Source organism: Mustela nigripes, chromosome 13 (genome assembly GCF_022355385.1).
Source record: "Mustela nigripes isolate SB6536 chromosome 13, MUSNIG.SB6536, whole genome shotgun sequence".
NCBI classification, from domain to species: domain Eukaryota; kingdom Metazoa; phylum Chordata; class Mammalia; order Carnivora; family Mustelidae; genus Mustela; species Mustela nigripes.
Window position 1 is genome coordinate 82,403,223 of NC_081569.1, and position 17,801 is coordinate 82,421,023.

Genomic DNA, 17,801 nt, shown 5'->3' on the forward strand with positions numbered 1-17,801 from the left:
ATAGCCATTCAGTGGACACCCAACAGTGACTGCTACTACCTGGGAGAATCTGACACATTTTCACAACAAAGTCCTTGGATTTCTGAAAATCTGCACAACAGGGGCACAAATGGCACGTGTCTAAGCTCCTTTCAATACTCTTGATTTTTGCCAACACTAGTTTCTCGATACATGTGCCTCACCACGTGTATATTTCATGTTAAAGATGTTTAGTGACCCTCATAAAATGACCTTATGCAGAAACACAGGGTCCATGAGAGACATAAAATAAATCTGAAACAAAGATCCAACCTCATCCTTTCATCTTTTCTTAGTTCTCCCTACGTTCCAGCTTAACCTTGCTCGATACTTCATTTTTTAAAGGAGGTGAAGAATTCACCCAGGCCAGGTCAGACCCCCATACTTTCAGACCCTCAACCCGCTTTCCCTAGGAATGATCACAGTTGTAAGTGTCTTAGTGAAAGTAGTTAAGTATCTGTCTCCCATAGAAAGGCAAATGCGGGCGCCTGGGTGGCTCAGTGGGTTAAAGCCTCTGCCTTCGGCTCGGCTCGAGTCATGATCCCAGGGTCCTGGGACCGAGCCCCGAGTTGGGCTCTCCGCTCAGCGGGGAGCCTGCTTCCTCCTCTCTCTCTGCCTGCCTCTCTGCCTACTTGTGATCTGTCTGTCAAATCAATTAAAAAAAAAAAAATACAATCTTTAAAAAAAAAAAAGAAAGAAAGAAAGAAAGAAAGAAAGAAAGGCAAATGGAGTTAAGTCCTGTTTTCAGGATGAAAACAGTTCCCAAAAAGAGAGACCTCCCCATAGGTTTCAACTCTCCCCTATTTCACCATATTCCAAATGTAAACCAATCACTGGTAAGGGAATGGGATTACATGACTGAGACTAATAGTGGGACAGGCTCACAGCCAATCTTTACATACTTGGAGATCCTCCAGGGCCTGGCATGGAGTAAGTAGGCACTCAAAAGAATATTTATTGAATGAATTAATAAATCCACCATTTCCCTCTGCTCCTAGCCATCAAGTTTTCTTAATTCCCTGCTGAAGAGTTCACTGCTTCCCTTTATATGGCAAATCCTTACCCCCCATTTCCCACCAACAAAGTAACGCCAGCAGAACTGTAAACAGCTTGAAAAAAAAAAAAATCTGAGATCTCAAATGTCACTCATGCCAACCATCACTGATTTTTTCCTGTCCTAGAACAAGATACCATCGGTGTTTAAAAGGCTTGGTCTCCAATTCAGTACGTTATCATGAAGAAAAGAGGAATTTATTTTTTAAACTTCACAAATTGACATGTCCTAAATCAATGAAAACTTTTCTGCATGATTCAATATTAACAGTTAATAAAAATCTATCAATTGGCAGTGGTATAGGAAAAAACCTCTTCTAAGGTTATAAATCACACGGATAGCGATTCGAGCAGGGCCTGTCATTAGTGTATTAGGGGGAAAATCCATAGATGATGCATACTTATTCACAGAACATCCACAGTCTTCTGTCCTCAAGCTCGTAACTCACATTAAGTATCAAATATCATTAAACTTCACCAAATATTGCCCGGCACATGGATTCACAAAAAAACTAAAAACCAATTTGTGGATGCCTGCTATTTAAGACATCTAGCTCACTAATTGCAAAATCTATAGGAAAGTCTGCACAGCATCAAAGCCTGGGTTGATCCTATGAGCAGCTCTAAATGAAAAACTGTCTCTATTGCAAGTAAATAAAGCATTTAATGCACAGTTTCTGCCTCTAATACTGTTTCTCCTGTGGGTTTTGAAAATGACCTTCCTGTAAGCATCAAGGACTCTAACTCTGAGATAAAGAAACTTGTTCCTGTTTTAAGTCTATGTCAGGTTCATTCCCCTATAGCCCACAGTTTTCAAAAGCAGAGGAAAAAGTAATCCAGAATTTAAAAAAAAAAAAAAAAAAAGTCCTGTTTCCAGAATGAAGTTCCCTGTCAGCCTGCCTTGGGCCTTAGGTGGAGAAGCAGAGATTAAAGAGTCAGTATTCTTTTTCATGTTTCATCTGCCAGTTTTGTGAATGTAGAAAGAAACCAGTGGCTACAGCTAAGCACCCAACTGTGGTATTAAGTAGGAAGGTGTGATTCGCGCGCACACACACACACCCGTTACTTGCACGCACTCCACATTAGTGAATCCCGAAATAATATTTGAGATCCTGAGAGAAACACCCCCTCTCCATTCTCCACAGCCACTGGTGAAGGTACCTCACGGAGGGGTGAATGGCGCCGCAGATGCGTCCTCCTATCGCCATGACGATAATGAAGCTCTTTGTTCAGCTGTGTGAATGTGAAGTGTGCGATCTCCGATGATCTCACCATTTCCTATTTATTCTATACTTACCTGAATACGCCAAGTATTGCCGCTTTTTAATGCATATGCAAACCACTAAAATGTCCTTTTGTGAGACACTTTGCTAAAAGGCCGCTTTTGATATGTGTTCTTCGTCCCCTCTTCAAACTGAATTAGACTGCTTCCTTCTTTTTAAGACACAAGCAACTCACTATTTAGAATCTTTGGCTTTGATTTGGTGGAACAGCCCAACAGGAAGAGACCATGTTCTCTTTTTTTCTCCATATTTCTGAAGGCAAACTTGTACTGATTTGTTTTGATTTACTAACAGAATTATGTTCCTGCCACAGACACAGGCTTCCTTTATGTCCTTTCAGTCAGTGGTCTATTCCTGGGGACAAAGTTTTCCCAAGGAAGACTGAAGTCCCTCTGTTGGTGGCTGCGTGCAAAGCCATGGATGTGTGCCTCGGCCGGAGTTCATCAGGTTTGGGAGGAGAGAAGTTCTCCTCTACAGGCAGGACATTTCTTGAATGCCTACTGCTAAGCTCAAACCGAGAGGCCCGGTGATATTTTTTAAGGATATCCAATAGCAAAGAGCATTCGGTCCTTTGTGAGGAAAGTGTGTTTGGCATAACGGGTCACGTGTCCTAAAATGGTAGTTCCCTGAAGGTTTCTTCTGATTGAGCTCTATTGGTCACTCCCTTCACCATTGGGGGTGGGTGGGGTTTTAATGCCAATAGCCAAAAATTGTCAGATGAACAGGACTGGAACACTTCAGCCAGGAGGATTTACGTCTCTTTGTAACATAGTCTCCTCACAAAGGTGGGGTCACCCCTGTCCTCTAAAGAGCACAGCCTGTAACTCAAAGCACCTTTAGCTTGCTTGTGGGGTGGTGCTGATGACAGCTTCTAGGTTCTCCTCAGACCAGGAGCAGCCAAGAATAATTGGTTATGCCCTAGACTTCAGAGTAAAAGAAACAAGTTCTCGCGTGCTAGCAGAAGCGCTCAGCATGGCCCCTGGGACCATTTGAGATTGTATGTGAACCTGGGAAACCCGTGTCCATCCATCCTGTACCTTCATAATTATCCTGTATAACCTCAGTAAAGGCTATCGAAATGTTGGGAGAGCCCTAAAGAAAATTAATTCCTATGGTACAACCTCAATGATGTAATTCTAGAGAGGTTGTGATGTGACCAGCAAATCCAGTGAGGGGCACACAGCCTCTTCTACCAAGTTGGGGACCCCAAATAGCAAACTTTGAGATAAATCAAAGAGAAGATGCCACATTATGTGTTGAAAGTACTCAGATGTATCATGGTATGAAGCTAAAAATACGACCCACATATAAAATTTCTTTCTCTCTCTGCTTCTGCTCTTTATAGTTTGAGCACATTGTTATGAACTTGGTCTGCAGCTCTTTGGTTTGATGACTGTGTATCTCTTTTCAAGGGACAATTAGCTATTTTTTAAGGACTTCCATATCAAGTAAGTTACAACGTGCTTTTTTCGGATTTTCCCCACAAAGGGGATTTTAGGAAATTGCCTGACACAGGCATTCTCTCATTTCACTCCATTATCTAAATCTAAAACGCAAAAATAAAAACAACAGCCACTGGATTAAAGCGAATTGGAAAAGTTTTTGTGTTTTTTTTCAAGTTGTCTAATTTATTACAAACTAAAAATCTCTTTCAAACTGGCACCAAGGTGGCTTTTCTTCTTGAGCTGATTAGGACCACATGAGCTCAGGAAAAGCTGTCAGATCCTGCCTCTGGCGCAGCTGGAATGATCCAACTGATTTGCCAGTATGATTTTTTTTTTTTTTTTTAAAGAATGAAGCTTCATCCCAAAGTCATAAATTTATATTCTGGAGCCCCAAGCAAAAATGAGTCCTTGTTCATGTTAAAAGAAGCAAAATTCCATTGTGACTTCTTCTTATGGGACCTTCTGGAAAACAAAAACAATGAGGGCAATATTTTGGTCCCCGTTTCCTGCTATAGTGGGAGCTAACTTGGCACCTTCTCTCTCCCTGTCTGGCTTCCCACTGACACGTGGAGGTCACGTTCAGAAAACAGTAGTCCTCAGAAAAGAGCGGAGATCTGTGTCTAGGCCAGAATGTGCCTTCACCTCTTAGGAGTTGTTTGTCACGCTGGGCCAGGGCAAATGAATGGAACTGGTGAAATTTGCTTTCTTCAGCGGACCACGCTGGGCTCCCAGACCTGCTCTGTGGCATTCTCCACAGCAAGTCAAGGCACCCAAGTAGCTGCCTGACACCCCAAGGAGCCCAAGGGGGTCCCCTTCCTCAGAGTCCTTCCACAACCACTTCCTCACACAGAGACCTACCAAGCCTGCCTATCCCAGTTAGACTCCTGTCTTTGCTAAAGAGAGCCTAGCCTCTCCTTGCTAGCGAGGCCATCATCTTGGCCTGCGTGATGAGGAAGACTGCATTATTGGGCCCTAATAAATCTGTATTTATTCTCGGGAAACAGAGCCATATCGCCTTAGCTCCAAGAGACGACACCACATCAGTCTTGCAGCCCCTTTCATGGCACATACATGGAGCTCACCAAGGAGCCAGATGTTTTACTCTCTATGCATTTCGGAATTGAGATTTTGTTTCTTTCTTGTTTTTAAGCCAGAGAAAGTATTATAAGGAATAGGGGGGTGGATTTTTATGTTGATTCTGCCAATTCTAATTTAACTTTAGAATTCCTTTCTTACTTCTCCCCTTTCTATGCACTGTAACCTGGGGGTAATTTTTTTTTTTTTTTTAATTTTGCCTATATATAGTCAGAGTCCAGTCCGGAATCCCCAGCCGGGCTGGGCCGATCTGGCTAACCTGCCATCTCAGCGTTTTCTTCACGTGAGCATCCAAGAGCGGCCTCTTCATCTCTTTGCCCTCGTTAAAAACCGTAGATATTTGCAATTATCCCTCAGTCCAGAGACAACGGCAGACAGAACCTTCCACCAGCCACCACTGGGGACGCTCTACGTTTCCCTGGGTGAACACAGTGGGCAGAATTTCCTCCGCCGTCCTCCCTCTATTAACAGTTAACCAGGTTGAGAGGATTTGAATAAAAGCACGTCTTGTTGCATGCAACAACGATTTGACAGAAGAGCTGTATGGCAGACTGAGTACTTTGCCGCTCTCAGCTTCACCACGCAGTTTTGTAGCCTGGGAAGCCATGCATGCAGAATGGCAGAACTTACAATCGCCTACAAAAGGAGAATACAATGCTACCTGTGGAGCCTCACAGCGAGAGAAGATGACAGTTCCGGGCCTTAAAAATACCCCAAACTACTGAACAGCCTCAGAACAGAGCTGGCCACTATGGGAAGCCCTCGTCAAAGCAAATCTTTCTCAAGCAACTGCAAAGGCATAATTATTAAATTTTACAACCACGCGTTGAGCGCGTCGTGGGGCGAAGGGAGAAGGGGTGACAAGCGCTGGAGCTTCTAGGTTTCCGGACCTAAGATGCGCAGGGGGACCTTGGATCACTTTTGGAGCCACGAAGAGCGACTCAGACGTGACGGGATGAGCTTCCACAGCCTTAAAACACGGCTCTTTTCCAAAGTGACTTCCCCTTACCCATCCAACACCCCCCCCAAAAAAAAATCAAAATGTACTTCATGAAACTATTGTATATGAAGCACTTATTAGCCGTAATTAAATGGACAATATGAATTTACTACGTCTTTAGGACTCTGGCTTGTTCTGGTTTAGAGCAAGATGATTAATGCAAATACATATTACTTGAGATAACCATTTAGCAGCTAATTTAGCCAAATTTATTACAGCAGTTAGAGGTTTTTCATTTTAGCAGACGGAGACAAGGACATGCCAAAAAGTGGGCAACGTGGACGAGTGCACACTGCCCTCTAGTGGCCAAGCGCCTGGCGCGCTTTCCGGGGGTGTGGAGTCCCCGCGATCCCTAGCCAAGTCGTAACAGCGGGTTTTGAACGTTTCCGGCATCCTTTTAAACCATTCCTTTCCATAGCACTTTATTTCAGGGGATGATTTACTGCACTTTCCCCTTTTACTAGCTTAGGAGTACCCAGATACAAATCAAATCAATTTCAACTTGGCAAGATTTTGGTTAAAGTATCATTTTTAACATCTGCATTTTAAAGCTCTCCTTCAGTGGGTATTTAATGGCACCGTTTCACATTACTGATTGTTTTTACTTGTTCCTTCATTTGGGGCCATATTTCAGAGGCTGTGTGGAGCTGTCACTCCATTTGGCTCTAGCCAAATCAATTCCGTGCCTCCCTTAGGCCAGGGTTTCTCTCTGACTTGGTTGGGGGATTTCTTCTGCTCCAACAGTCAGTGAAGTCTCACCAGAATCTCCCCTGACTGACCAATGTAAATTTCGTTCATAGGCGGACTATAAATTCTGCTCGGCAAGATCAAAAGGAGCAGATGTATGGGGACACTGGTTGGTATTGCTTGCACTGAGGTGAAATGATCAAAGACAGGGGGTAAAGCTTCTTCGGAACCATTCAAATATCCGGGATCTCAAAGAGATCTACCTCGCAGCTATGAATAAATCACATACAGATTTTCCTTTGTTAGCGTCTGACGTCAAACCCATTGACAATATCCACACCACATTAGGTATTCTGGGAGCCAACAAGATTCGTAGTCCTTTTATTCTTCCTTTCACACCATGATTGCCCAGAACGGAATCAAGTCTTGCTCCAAATGCTAGTAACCCTCGCTCCACTGAATTGTTGATTTTATTTGTCCTGCTAATGGCATTCTACATTAAGCTTACAGAAGGGCACCCCTGGCTTAGCGAGGGACCTCCCCCTTCTAAGCTCGCCGTTTTGCCGAGATGATAATCATTTGGTCCCCGTCTTAATACGCAATGCCTTGTGTTTTTGTTTTGTTTTTGCCCCCAGTGCTGAATAAGGGCCAGTGTGTGACGAAGTACTACCGCTGGATGCAGAAGAACGGAGGATATATTTGGATACAGTCTAGTGCCACCATAGCTATTAATGCCAAGAACGCAAATGAGAAGAATATCATCTGGGTGAATTATCTTCTTAGGTATATTTTCTAATTCTTTCTCATTTCTGTGTCAGTTATAAAATATGCAGCCCGTGGTTAATAGCTGACATGTTTTATTATCTTTTGGCAGTATCTGGTGTGGAATTATGTGGAAATTCTGCTTTTCCTCCCACAAGACTCAAAGGAATAGGAAAAGATCAGAGCTATGGTGGAGGGGACCTTCGGGGCACATTCACAACATTTTCAGTAATTCTTGGTCTGTCAACATTTGGGCAGCTCTGAGAAGCTGCTTTGGTTTCTCCCACAAATGTTCAGGCTAGGGGAAAAAAAGATAGACTTCTGCCTACAGATGATGCATTCAAGAAGCACCTGCTTCTCTCCACCCCATGAACTTGCATGCATGCACTCCAGTCCTTGAGAAAATTAAGCAAAAGAGCATGGGGACATGGGTTCAGTTTATCCCACCTGTATCCCAGGCAGGAAATCTTAAGCATATTATACCACATTGGATTCCCTTGGCTTTCAGGTTTTGGTAAGCCGAGGAAACTGCTTTGCCAAAATCAGGGCGATATCAGTGAATAAATGAAAGCCATCTCCTTGTGCCCGATGCCACGTGGCCTCCGTCTAGTTTTACTGCTATCCTAATGCGCCCTCAGATTGACACCCATAAATGTGGTTAGGTTCAGCAGCTCTCTAAATTCTAGTCCACAGCCCCATTTCTCTCTTCTTCCCCTTCTGCCTCCCACCTTTGGAGTCAAACAAGCAAAAAGGAAACCAAGACCAACAGCCCAGGTGGTCTGCTTCTGCGGGCAAAATTTCCAGGAGGTTTTCCACCTATCCTGTCCTGAAACTATCAGGAGGCTCACAGCTTGGCTGTCTCCCACTGCCGTCATTCCAGTTTGGGGCTTCTCTTGGCCAAAACCCACCACTCTGGACCCCCACATGGTCTGAATAGGAAAGCTTCCAGTAGGTCTTCTGAATGGAAGTTGGTGCCCTTTGGCTGATAATCAAGACAGGGAGTACCTGAATCCCGTTTTTCTGGGAGACCGCCAAATGAGGGCTGAGATGCTGACAACCGTGGCTCATCGGTACACTGACGCTTCCGAGTGTGTTCGTGTGCGTTGGTGATGACTCGAAGGCATGAATGTGCTTGCTACCAATAACATATCAATCAGACACTAATGATTATTGCTCTAGAGAGGGCCTTAATGTGCACCACTTAAAACAGTCTTCATTTATCTACTTTCTTTTTCCTTCTTTGACCTCTTCTACTCTACATTAATTCTGTCTAAAAGTCCAAGTATGTGTATTTTGTGTGTCTTTCTCGGAGGCCTGACTTTCATGCAAACTTTCCCCTGTGTTTGTGATATGCTCAAGATGGGTTCTGACATCAAGGAATCCTTTTGCCAAGATGTTTGTGGAACGGTGGCGTTGTGTGATACAGGTTATAAGAACTCACATGCCAGAGAGAAAATGGAATAAGGTGTTGTGGCATTAACACCCTTTGGCTGGTCAAAAATGGTGTTGTGCCAAAGAGACCCATTACTACCAGAAAGCAGGCATTAGTAACAGAGACACCACAGACTAGAAGACATCTGTCCCCCGCGCTGAGGTCACATAGGGTACTGCCGTCATCCATGTGCTTGCCCCTCCCATTCAGGGAGATTTCTTTTGGTCTGGATCTTTCTTACTGCCTCATTGGTCCCATGACATCCTACTCTGCCCCCAAATGGAGGCAATGAGACGGGTTAAGGAGAGGTTAGTCCATGAAATTGGGGGTCAACACCCTTATCTAGCCAGGGATCAAAGGATACACACTCCTAAGTGTCTGGTGATTGTCATCCACCTAATTCCATAGGGAGAGGATGGAAGACCAGTTTTCAGACTCAAGAACCTCGATCTCAAACATGGTAGACCTATCTCAGCTGACCCAAAGACTCACCTTGAGTTCAATAATAAAAGGCTACAAGTTGGGTGACCAATGACTTGTGAAGGAGACCAGTACAGATGGGCATTAGCCAAGGAAACTGCACCATGTCTTCTGTTCATCGGCATCACGTCTATAAGCTAAAGATCCAGAAAAAAAGGACTTGACCTTGGCAAAATAGCAACTACTAAATATTAGCAAAAGAGCAACTTACTGAAGTTTTTTTTTTTTTTTCCTCTCCCACATTCCTGTCCTTTGTTCTTCCCTGAGCGATATTTTTATACCACCTCGTCCTCCTCAGAATCCCTCACTTCTAGGTCCATTCAGGCCTCTCCTTCCCTGTTCCAAAATGAACACTCCTCTACTGCTCTTCTTCCTGTTCCCTCATGTGTTGCTAGAATCAGGGACTCCAGAGTGTTCAGAGACTGCTTAAGTGCTAAGGCCACTGTCCCCCCCATTAGTCTCATCTGATTGTTGAAAGATCTGCCACTGAAGCTAATTCACACTATGGTGCAAATGCCTGACTATCCATCTTAGTGAATTAACCCTCCCAGCAACACCGACCATTATAGAGTAGCTACTGAAACCATGGCTCTTTGATATCGGCATTTCACTAGAGATTAGCAAATGGATCTATGATCGCCCCTTGTAAGGGACATTGGCCAGCCACCAGGTAGGGTAGAAGAAGCCTTTTCCCACTTCAAGGCAAGGGGCTCTCCTTGTGTCTTGAGATGACAGGAGCCCATGTTGCTCATACACTGGGCTGGCCTTCAAGGGGCATTTCTAGAAGATAACCAACTCAAACTGACCGAACGCAACTCTCTTTGCCAGAAGAGGCCTCTTTCTGAATTAAAAATAGAACAAAAATTAAGCCCATTTGTGCAAACGGGCTTAGATCCATTCTGTTAGGGCCTCTTTCACACTGGGACTCACCCCACTGCAATCAGAGTCCCAGCTTAACAAGCCACAGGTGTACACCACATGAGCGGCTGAAAATGTGATTGTAATGGGTGTGTTGACAGTTTAGTAGCCATAATCCATGCATCCCGAGGTGCACCTGTGCGTCTGTCAGATCGTTAGGCGCCGAGGGCTCAGCACACGACCTCCCCCACCCCCAGTCGCTTTAGAGCCTTCAGAACAGCTGAGAAGCTCCATCAAGGAACCAAGATGAGGGCACTGAGGCAATGGACTCCTTAGGAGCCCAAGAGATGACAGGGCACACCAGGAGGCATGGGCAGGCTGAGCTGAGGGTACTTCTCACCCTCCCTCTGTCCCCAGGTGTTCAACTGGGACAAATGTCAAGCAGCACAGTGCTCCGGCCCCCAGTGCTCCCTGATTATTTAAAAGCCTTTTAGGGGCTTTCCTGTGGCACGTGGGTGTTCAGCCGTTGTAGCGGGGTGCAGCTGTAGCCACAGTGTGCAAAATCCCAGCTCCCACACAAGTCCCATGGGGAGCTGGGAAATGCTTTCTCGCAGTGGCTTTTAAACTCTCTCAACTCCAGACACTTGGGGCCAGGAGTGGGGAGAAGATGGTCCACAGCAGACCATCGAGAATGGGTGTCTGCCCTCCTGATGAGTGCCTCCCTCCCCCCTGCAGTAATCCTGAATACAAGGACACACCCATGGATATCGCACAGCTCCCCCACCTGCCTGAGAAAACGTCGGAATCTTCGGAGACGTCCGACTCTGAATCAGACTCTAAAGATACCTCAGGTATTACAGGTATTCCTCCTTCTCCATGTTCTGCTCTCACGGCTTGCCTGTCCAAACGCGAGGGGTGGGTGGTGGCCCGAGGGTGGCCCTCAGAGCAGAGCAACGGTTCCATGGGTACAGAGACATAGGTTACATTGAGCTGAAACAGAGTCTCTTTCACCACACGTGTGTGTGTTTACGTACTGCCTATATACATCTGTGCACACATATAGATGTATATATATATATATACACATACGTGGTGTCTATATGTGTGTGTCATGTATATGTACACATATGCATGTGTACATGCTTTCTATACACAAATAGAGACTGACGGATTTAGCAATTGCTCCATGTCGGCCCTCCACTGGCCACACAGAAGGAGCCCCGCCTAGAGTTGGGCTCTTTAAACAGTAACATCTAAGACAGTCTGCATCTTTCAGCCCCAGATATTCACACCCTTGCCAAGCTGGGGTTGAGCCTCCAAAGCGGGATACTTAATGGCATTGGTGAATGAATCTTCGGAAAGTAGACTTACTAGTAGTTCTCTGGGGCAAAAGAAAGTTAATTTAAAAATTTATTTTTCCTCCAATCCCCAACTCCCATTCCACAGACACTCTTAAAGCCGGGGAGGAGCACAGAACTCACAGAATCTTACAGCTGCAGAGACTCCTAAACCTCTTCTAATCCAACCTCTTCTATGGAAATGAAGTAGTTCCACAGTTTGCCGGAGGTTCTAGTCTAGGCTGCCATCCAAAAGCACCACAGCAGAGCCATAAACTCAGCATCTTCCTTAAGTCTCCTAAGCTGCATTATTGGGAAAATCTCTAATGTGCCAGATGGCTAGGGGTTGCCCACCATCATTCTCCATCCCTAGGGCACCTGCTCTCCAGGCTTGTATGCCCATATCCCTCTACCCTGGACATAACTTCAGGGAAGCAGGAGGAGATGCCAAAGCACAGAGGATCTTGACTGTTTTCTTATCCTAAACCAAATTCATTTCAAAGTTCTTTAGTAGGGCAGAAGTTCTAGAATAGACAGGCTCTGCTTCTTATTTATGTGCGGTGCGGGAGCAGGGAACAAAAAAAGACAATAGTTCCACGACCTGCCCCCACAGAGCCTATATTCTAGTTGCGGGAATAGATCAAAGTCAATAAAAATAAGCACCGTCTGATTCCCTGCATGGCTAAGCACTACAAAGAAAAATAACTTCAGGAATTAGGAGTGTGGTTTTCAATAATGAACAAATATTCACTCACGGAGGGTTGCAGACCTCCATAGAAAGTCACCTTGCATACCATCATTTTTCTGTGTCACTAATGTCTTATTCCAGGTTATTGACTCTGACGCCCTGAATATTTTTGTAGGACTTCTCCAATGTTAATATGCCAAACGATCACCTGGGGATCTTGTTCAAATACAGAATCTGATTTAGCAGGCCTGGGTGAAAAGCTGAGATTGTGCATTTGTAACAAGCGTCCAGGTGATGCCAGTGCAGCTGGTCTACAGACCACACTTGGAGTAAAGGCCCAGCTAATAGAGGCCCCCGGAGAGAGAGAGAGAAAGCCCAGGCTTTAGGTGACTAAGGTCGGAGAGCAGCTCAGGTGGGGCAACACACCTCCCTAGTCCTGCCACACCCTACCCGTCCCCACCCTTCCCCACCCCACCCCACCCCGCAGGGGGACATGGGTCCTGCCCTGCTAATTTGATGTCTTTGGTCTCTTCTCTCCCCAATGCCACCTCCGGCCACTGGCCCCACACAGAGGACAACGAGAATTCCAAGTCCGACGAGAAGGGTAACCAGTCCGAGAACAGCGAAGACCCGGAACCCGACAGGAAGAAGTCCGGCAACGCGTGCGACAACGACATGAACTGCAACGACGACGGCCACAGCTCCAGCAACCCGGACAGCCGCGACAGCGACGACAGCTTCGAGCACTCGGACTTTGAGAACCCGAAAGCGGGCGAGGACAGCTTCGGCGCGCTGGGCCCCATGCAGATCAAGGTGGAGCGCTACGTGGAGAGCGAGTCCGACCTGCGGCTGCAGAACTGCGAGTCCCTCACGTCCGACAGCGCCAAGGACTCAGACAGCGCGGGCGAGGCGGGCGCGCAGGCCTCCAGCAAGCACCAGAAGCGCAAGAAGAGGCGGAAACGGCAGAAGGGCGGCAGGGCCAGCCGCCGGCGCCTGTCCAGCGCATCGAGCCCCGGCGGCCTGGACGCGGGCCTCGTGGAGCCCCCGCGGCTGCTGTCGTCCCCCAACAGTGCCTCGGTGCTCAAGATCAAGACGGAGATCTCGGAACCCATCAACTTCGACAACGACAGCAGCATCTGGAACTACCCGCCCAACCGGGAGATCTCCAGGAACGAGTCCCCCTACAGCATGACCAAGCCCCCCAGCTCCGAGCACTTCCCGTCCCCGCAGAGCGGCGGGAGCGGCGGGGGGCTGCACGTGGCCATCCCCGACTCGGTCCTCACCCCGCCGGGCGCCGACGGCGCTGCCGCCCGCAAGACTCAGTTCGGCGCCTCGGCCACCTCGGCCTTGGCCCCCGTCGCCTCCGACCCGCTGTCGCCCCCCCTCTCGGCGTCCCCTCGGGACAAGCACCCCGGGGGCGGCGGGGGCGGTGGTGGCGGCGGGGGCGGCAGCGGGGGCGGGGGCGGGGCTGGCGGCGGCGGCGGCAGCGGGGGCGGCCCCAGCGCGTCCAACTCCTTGCTGTACACTGGGGACCTGGAGGCGCTGCAGAGGTTGCAGGCGGGCAACGTCGTGCTCCCGCTGGTGCACAGGGTGACGGGGACCCTGGCCGCCACGAGCACGGCCGCGCAGAGGGTCTACACCACCGGCACCATCCGCTACGCGCCCGCAGAGGTGACCCTGGCCATGCAGGGCAACCTGCTGCCCAACGCGCACGCTGTTAACTTCGTGGACGTTAACAGCCCCGGCTTCGGCCTCGACCCCAAGACACCCATGGAGATGCTCTACCACCACGTGCACCGGCTCAACATGTCGGGACCGTTCGGGGGCGCCGTGAGCGCCGCCAGCCTGACGCAGATGCCCGCCGGCAACGTGTTCACCACGGCCGAGGGACTCTTCTCCACGCTGCCCTTCCCCGTCTACAGCAACGGCATCCACGCGGCACAGACTCTGGAGCGCAAGGAGGACTGAGGCTCCGCCCAGCGCGGGCCAGGGCTCCGCCCGGAGGCATCGTCTGCGTTTTCGTTTAGACCTTTTAATTCTAGCACTTTGAATTCGAGCAGGTCAGCGTCCTCTCTCACCACGACGAACCCCCGTCCCACCCCCTCTTTCTTTAACTTGACTTATTCTTTCCTGTAAAGATATGTTTATTTTTTGCCTTCAGAGAGTCAGATGACCAGTTGCCTGCCATTTTGTCTTCTTCTGAGATGTGTGTTGGGTTGTTTTGCTTTCCTTTGCATCTTTATTAAGATGTCTTTAATGTGCATATGCCTCTGCCATAGAATACTCAGTCTTGTGGTCAAGAGATTTCTCAAGTGACAACCATGGGGTTTCTTCAGCAAGATCTTGATATGATCAAGATTGAAAGAGACAAGCATAAACAATGTGCCCTGTTTGACTAAGTCAAATGAAATGGGGTGGTTTTTCCTTTGTTTTGTTTTGGTTCCTAATTCCTTTAAAAAAAAAAATAGGGGGATAGTATTTTAGAATTTTATGCAGAATTTAATTCTCTTTTTATGGTTAAGATTTTAAGATTTTCTTACTTGCACATAAAAATAATTTGGGTTCTTAAACTTAATTTCTGGCCTGTGACTAGAATGTTAAAAAAAAAAAAAGTTGGACTAAATGTTAATTACTGAAACATTAACTTAATTTCTAAAACCATGGTGCTATCATTTATTAATCTGTAATGTCTTCATACAAAATGCAGCTCCTGGGCTGGGTTTTGGGGAAAAAAAAAAAAAAAATGTGTTCTGTCCTGGTCTGGAGTCCGCTGCTGCAGTCTCCTTGGTTAGTTAAGACAAAGCCCTCATTAACGTTTGCTGCAGGACTTAAAATTTTTTACCTCCCAACTAACAAACATAGCCTCACATTAAATTTAATGGGTCAGTAAAGCCCTTTTTAAAGGGGCTTTTGGAAAACTCAATCAAACTGATTTGAGGAGCAGTTTAGATACATACTGCCTTTTTTTGAGCTGTTTCTTTTTCCTTTTCTCAGTCTAACTGAGGCTAATTTTTACAACTTCAGTAACACTTCAGAGTAAAAGAAAGAAAAGATATTTAACATGTTTTTAATTTTTTTTTTCATTTCTTGCTACAAAAAAAAAAGGAAGGTTGTATTCTGGGGGACTGATTTGATTTGATGACATTTTTTTTCCCCTTTGGTTCTCTTCTTTCTAGGTGGAAACCAGTACGGTTTAAAACTAAAGAATGGGTTAATAAGCTTCAAACAGATAACTGCAACTGAAAACTGCACATTAAGTAAAAAAGAGAAAAAAAAAAAAGAAAAAAAAAGAAAAAAGGAAAAAAAAAGAAAAAGAAAAAAAATCTCCTATTTTGTCTTTGTTGCCAGAAATCAGTGTAGTGTCAAACACTCCAAATGACTGTCAAGTATAAATTCTTCTTCCACTCCATCTTTGGCAGCTGTTTTTAAGGCATCTAATAACAGATGTGAGAACTGTAATGTGTGCAATGTGTACGTGTCCTTGGCTGTCAGTCCCATTGCAGTTTCAATGTGTGTTGCTATATGCAGTATATACTAAGCTAATGTAGTTGTTTTGTCCTTTGTCTTCTCTGTGCTCTATCTCTAGTCCGGAGTGGTCCAGTCCCATTCCTACAGTCCTAGTGAATCAGTGATTCTTGGGGGTTAGTGAGTTTTGTGTGGTGGCCTTCCTCCGTAATGTCACCCTAAGCTGCTTCTACTGTCTGTGAATCTTCCGTTCCACTTTTTAACATTCCTGCTGTTGCTTTGCTGGTGTATATTCTCCCAACCTTTCCTTTCTTTCCCTCCCTCTCCTTTCTCCTTTCCCTTCCCCATCGCTCCTCCCTGCCCCCACCCTGCCCCTTCTCCAAAATCTTCTTCATTCTCAGAGATAAAAAGACTCTTAACTAGCTCAAGGTTAATGGAGCCATTTTTTTCCCACAGTGGAGTTCTGGGTATGACTTTTTCTTCTGGAGTGCACCACGAAGCACTGAAGAATACTGCTCAGATATATTAAATAAATTGATGCCATATAGCCTCAGTTGTTAACATTCCCAGAGTCCCTTGTGCTCTACCTATATAAGCAGTGGGTGCTTTTCTTTGGTTTCCTTCCAGGTTGGCTGATGGAGCAATACATACAAAGCAATTAACCAGTGAGACAGAAAATTATTTCAAAGGTCAACCAACACTTTTTAAAAACAAAAGGGGAGGGGATAATGGAATATAGAATTGTCCTATATATTTGTTTATGTGTGCAATGCTAATACTGTAATTCGGCTGTCCTTTGAATATCACTGTGTTGAGTGGTTTCCTCTAGGACCTTTGATTCCGAGAGTTGGGCCCACATCACTGTGGAATAATAAATAAACAAAGCGAAACGCCACAAATTTTACCAGTGAGCTTACTTGAAGGATTTAAGGAGGTTTCGAAAGTGAAGAAGGCCAGTCAGGATATTTAAAGATTAATTTTGGAAGCTCTACTCTAGCTATTGAACAATCAAAGGAATGCACCTATCAGCTACAAAGAACAGCTAGACAGCTGTTGGTTTTTTTTTTTTCTTTTATAAATGTTTCTGTGTTGTGTCAAAATGATTTCTGGTGATTTAAACTAACAGATAATCACAGCTGCTGTCTAAATCCATAGTGTTTAAAATTACAAAATGAAAAAAAAAACACTTCATTACCTGTGAAGACTGTGTCTGTGTTTTTAACTATTTCTTGTACAAATATATGAAAACTTTTATGAGGAGACTGGTGCCAAGTAGCTGAATAATGGGGAAAGGGATATTCTGTTCGTAAAAAATCTTAGCAGTGTTACCAACTCTACAATATATATATAAAAAAAATTAAAACATTACAAAGCGACAGCTATGGTACATTTGTTTTGTGTGAAGCTAACCGGACCTAACTTCCTGAGTGCCTGGCTTATTTTGAAACATTTTTTTTTCATTGACCATTGATAATGCTGCAAATCAGAAATGTACATACTTCATTTACAACAGGGTTCTTTTTATACTTTTGTAGATTCTCATACATGTCACACACATGGTTGTCTTTATGTAACTTAATTTTTTCATCCGCAGGTGCCATTTTCATAATAAACTTCTCTTGAATTTGTTACTATCTCGCATCATTTCTTTTACATGTAACCATCCTAACTAATGAATGCTGGTAGTATTTGTTTAAGCAGGTACCTTGGTCATTACCCTTGATTTAAAAAAAAAAGTTACCAAAAAAAAAGATGCATCTGTATTTTTGCTAGTTTTGGAAAAAAAAAAAAAATGCATAGCTTGTGTCGCAATGAGGCCGACAAGGCACAGATTAAGATGCTAATCCAAATACTACACCAAACTTGCAACCATCCTAAATTTTCAGCTACCCCAACTCATTGTCATACTAAGCATATTATGCACATTATCAAAGTTGAACAATGGGCCTGCACGTTAACCGCTATGGGAAGTGTGCATTTTTTCTTGATTAATGCATGGTACGCGATGACAGTTTTCACCCATTAATCATGGAAAATGCACTCGATATTTTCATTTATTATAATCTATAATGTATAACCAACCGTTCCATTGCTTATATCTTCTCTTTATACTAAATATGTATTTTCTTTCTCCAGACAGAGTAAGTCCTGTTCGGGCTGTGTTATTAGTTAGGTCAATGCGCAGCCTACAGCCTGTC

General features: G+C 45.3%; 1 protein-coding gene across 6 annotated transcripts in view; it reads left to right on the forward strand.

Moving 5' to 3' along the window:
* NPAS3 (neuronal PAS domain protein 3) overlaps positions 1–17,237 on the forward strand; it is an 841,582-nt gene extending 824,345 nt beyond the window's left edge. For 4 of the 6 annotated variants that reach the window (XM_059373060.1, XM_059373061.1, XM_059373063.1 and 1 more), the window contains 3 exons: positions 7,217–7,364; positions 10,849–10,973; positions 12,710–17,237. In XM_059373060.1, coding sequence (XP_059229043.1) covers positions 7,217–7,364; positions 10,849–10,973; positions 12,710–14,106 — 1,670 coding nt within the window. In that variant the 3' untranslated portion in view covers positions 14,107–17,237. The remainder of the gene's footprint in view (positions 1–7,216; positions 7,365–10,848; positions 10,974–12,709) is intronic. The other 2 variants (XM_059373062.1, XM_059373064.1) reach the window with 1 other exon arrangement.
* The last annotated feature ends 564 nt before the right edge of the window (positions 17,238–17,801 follow it).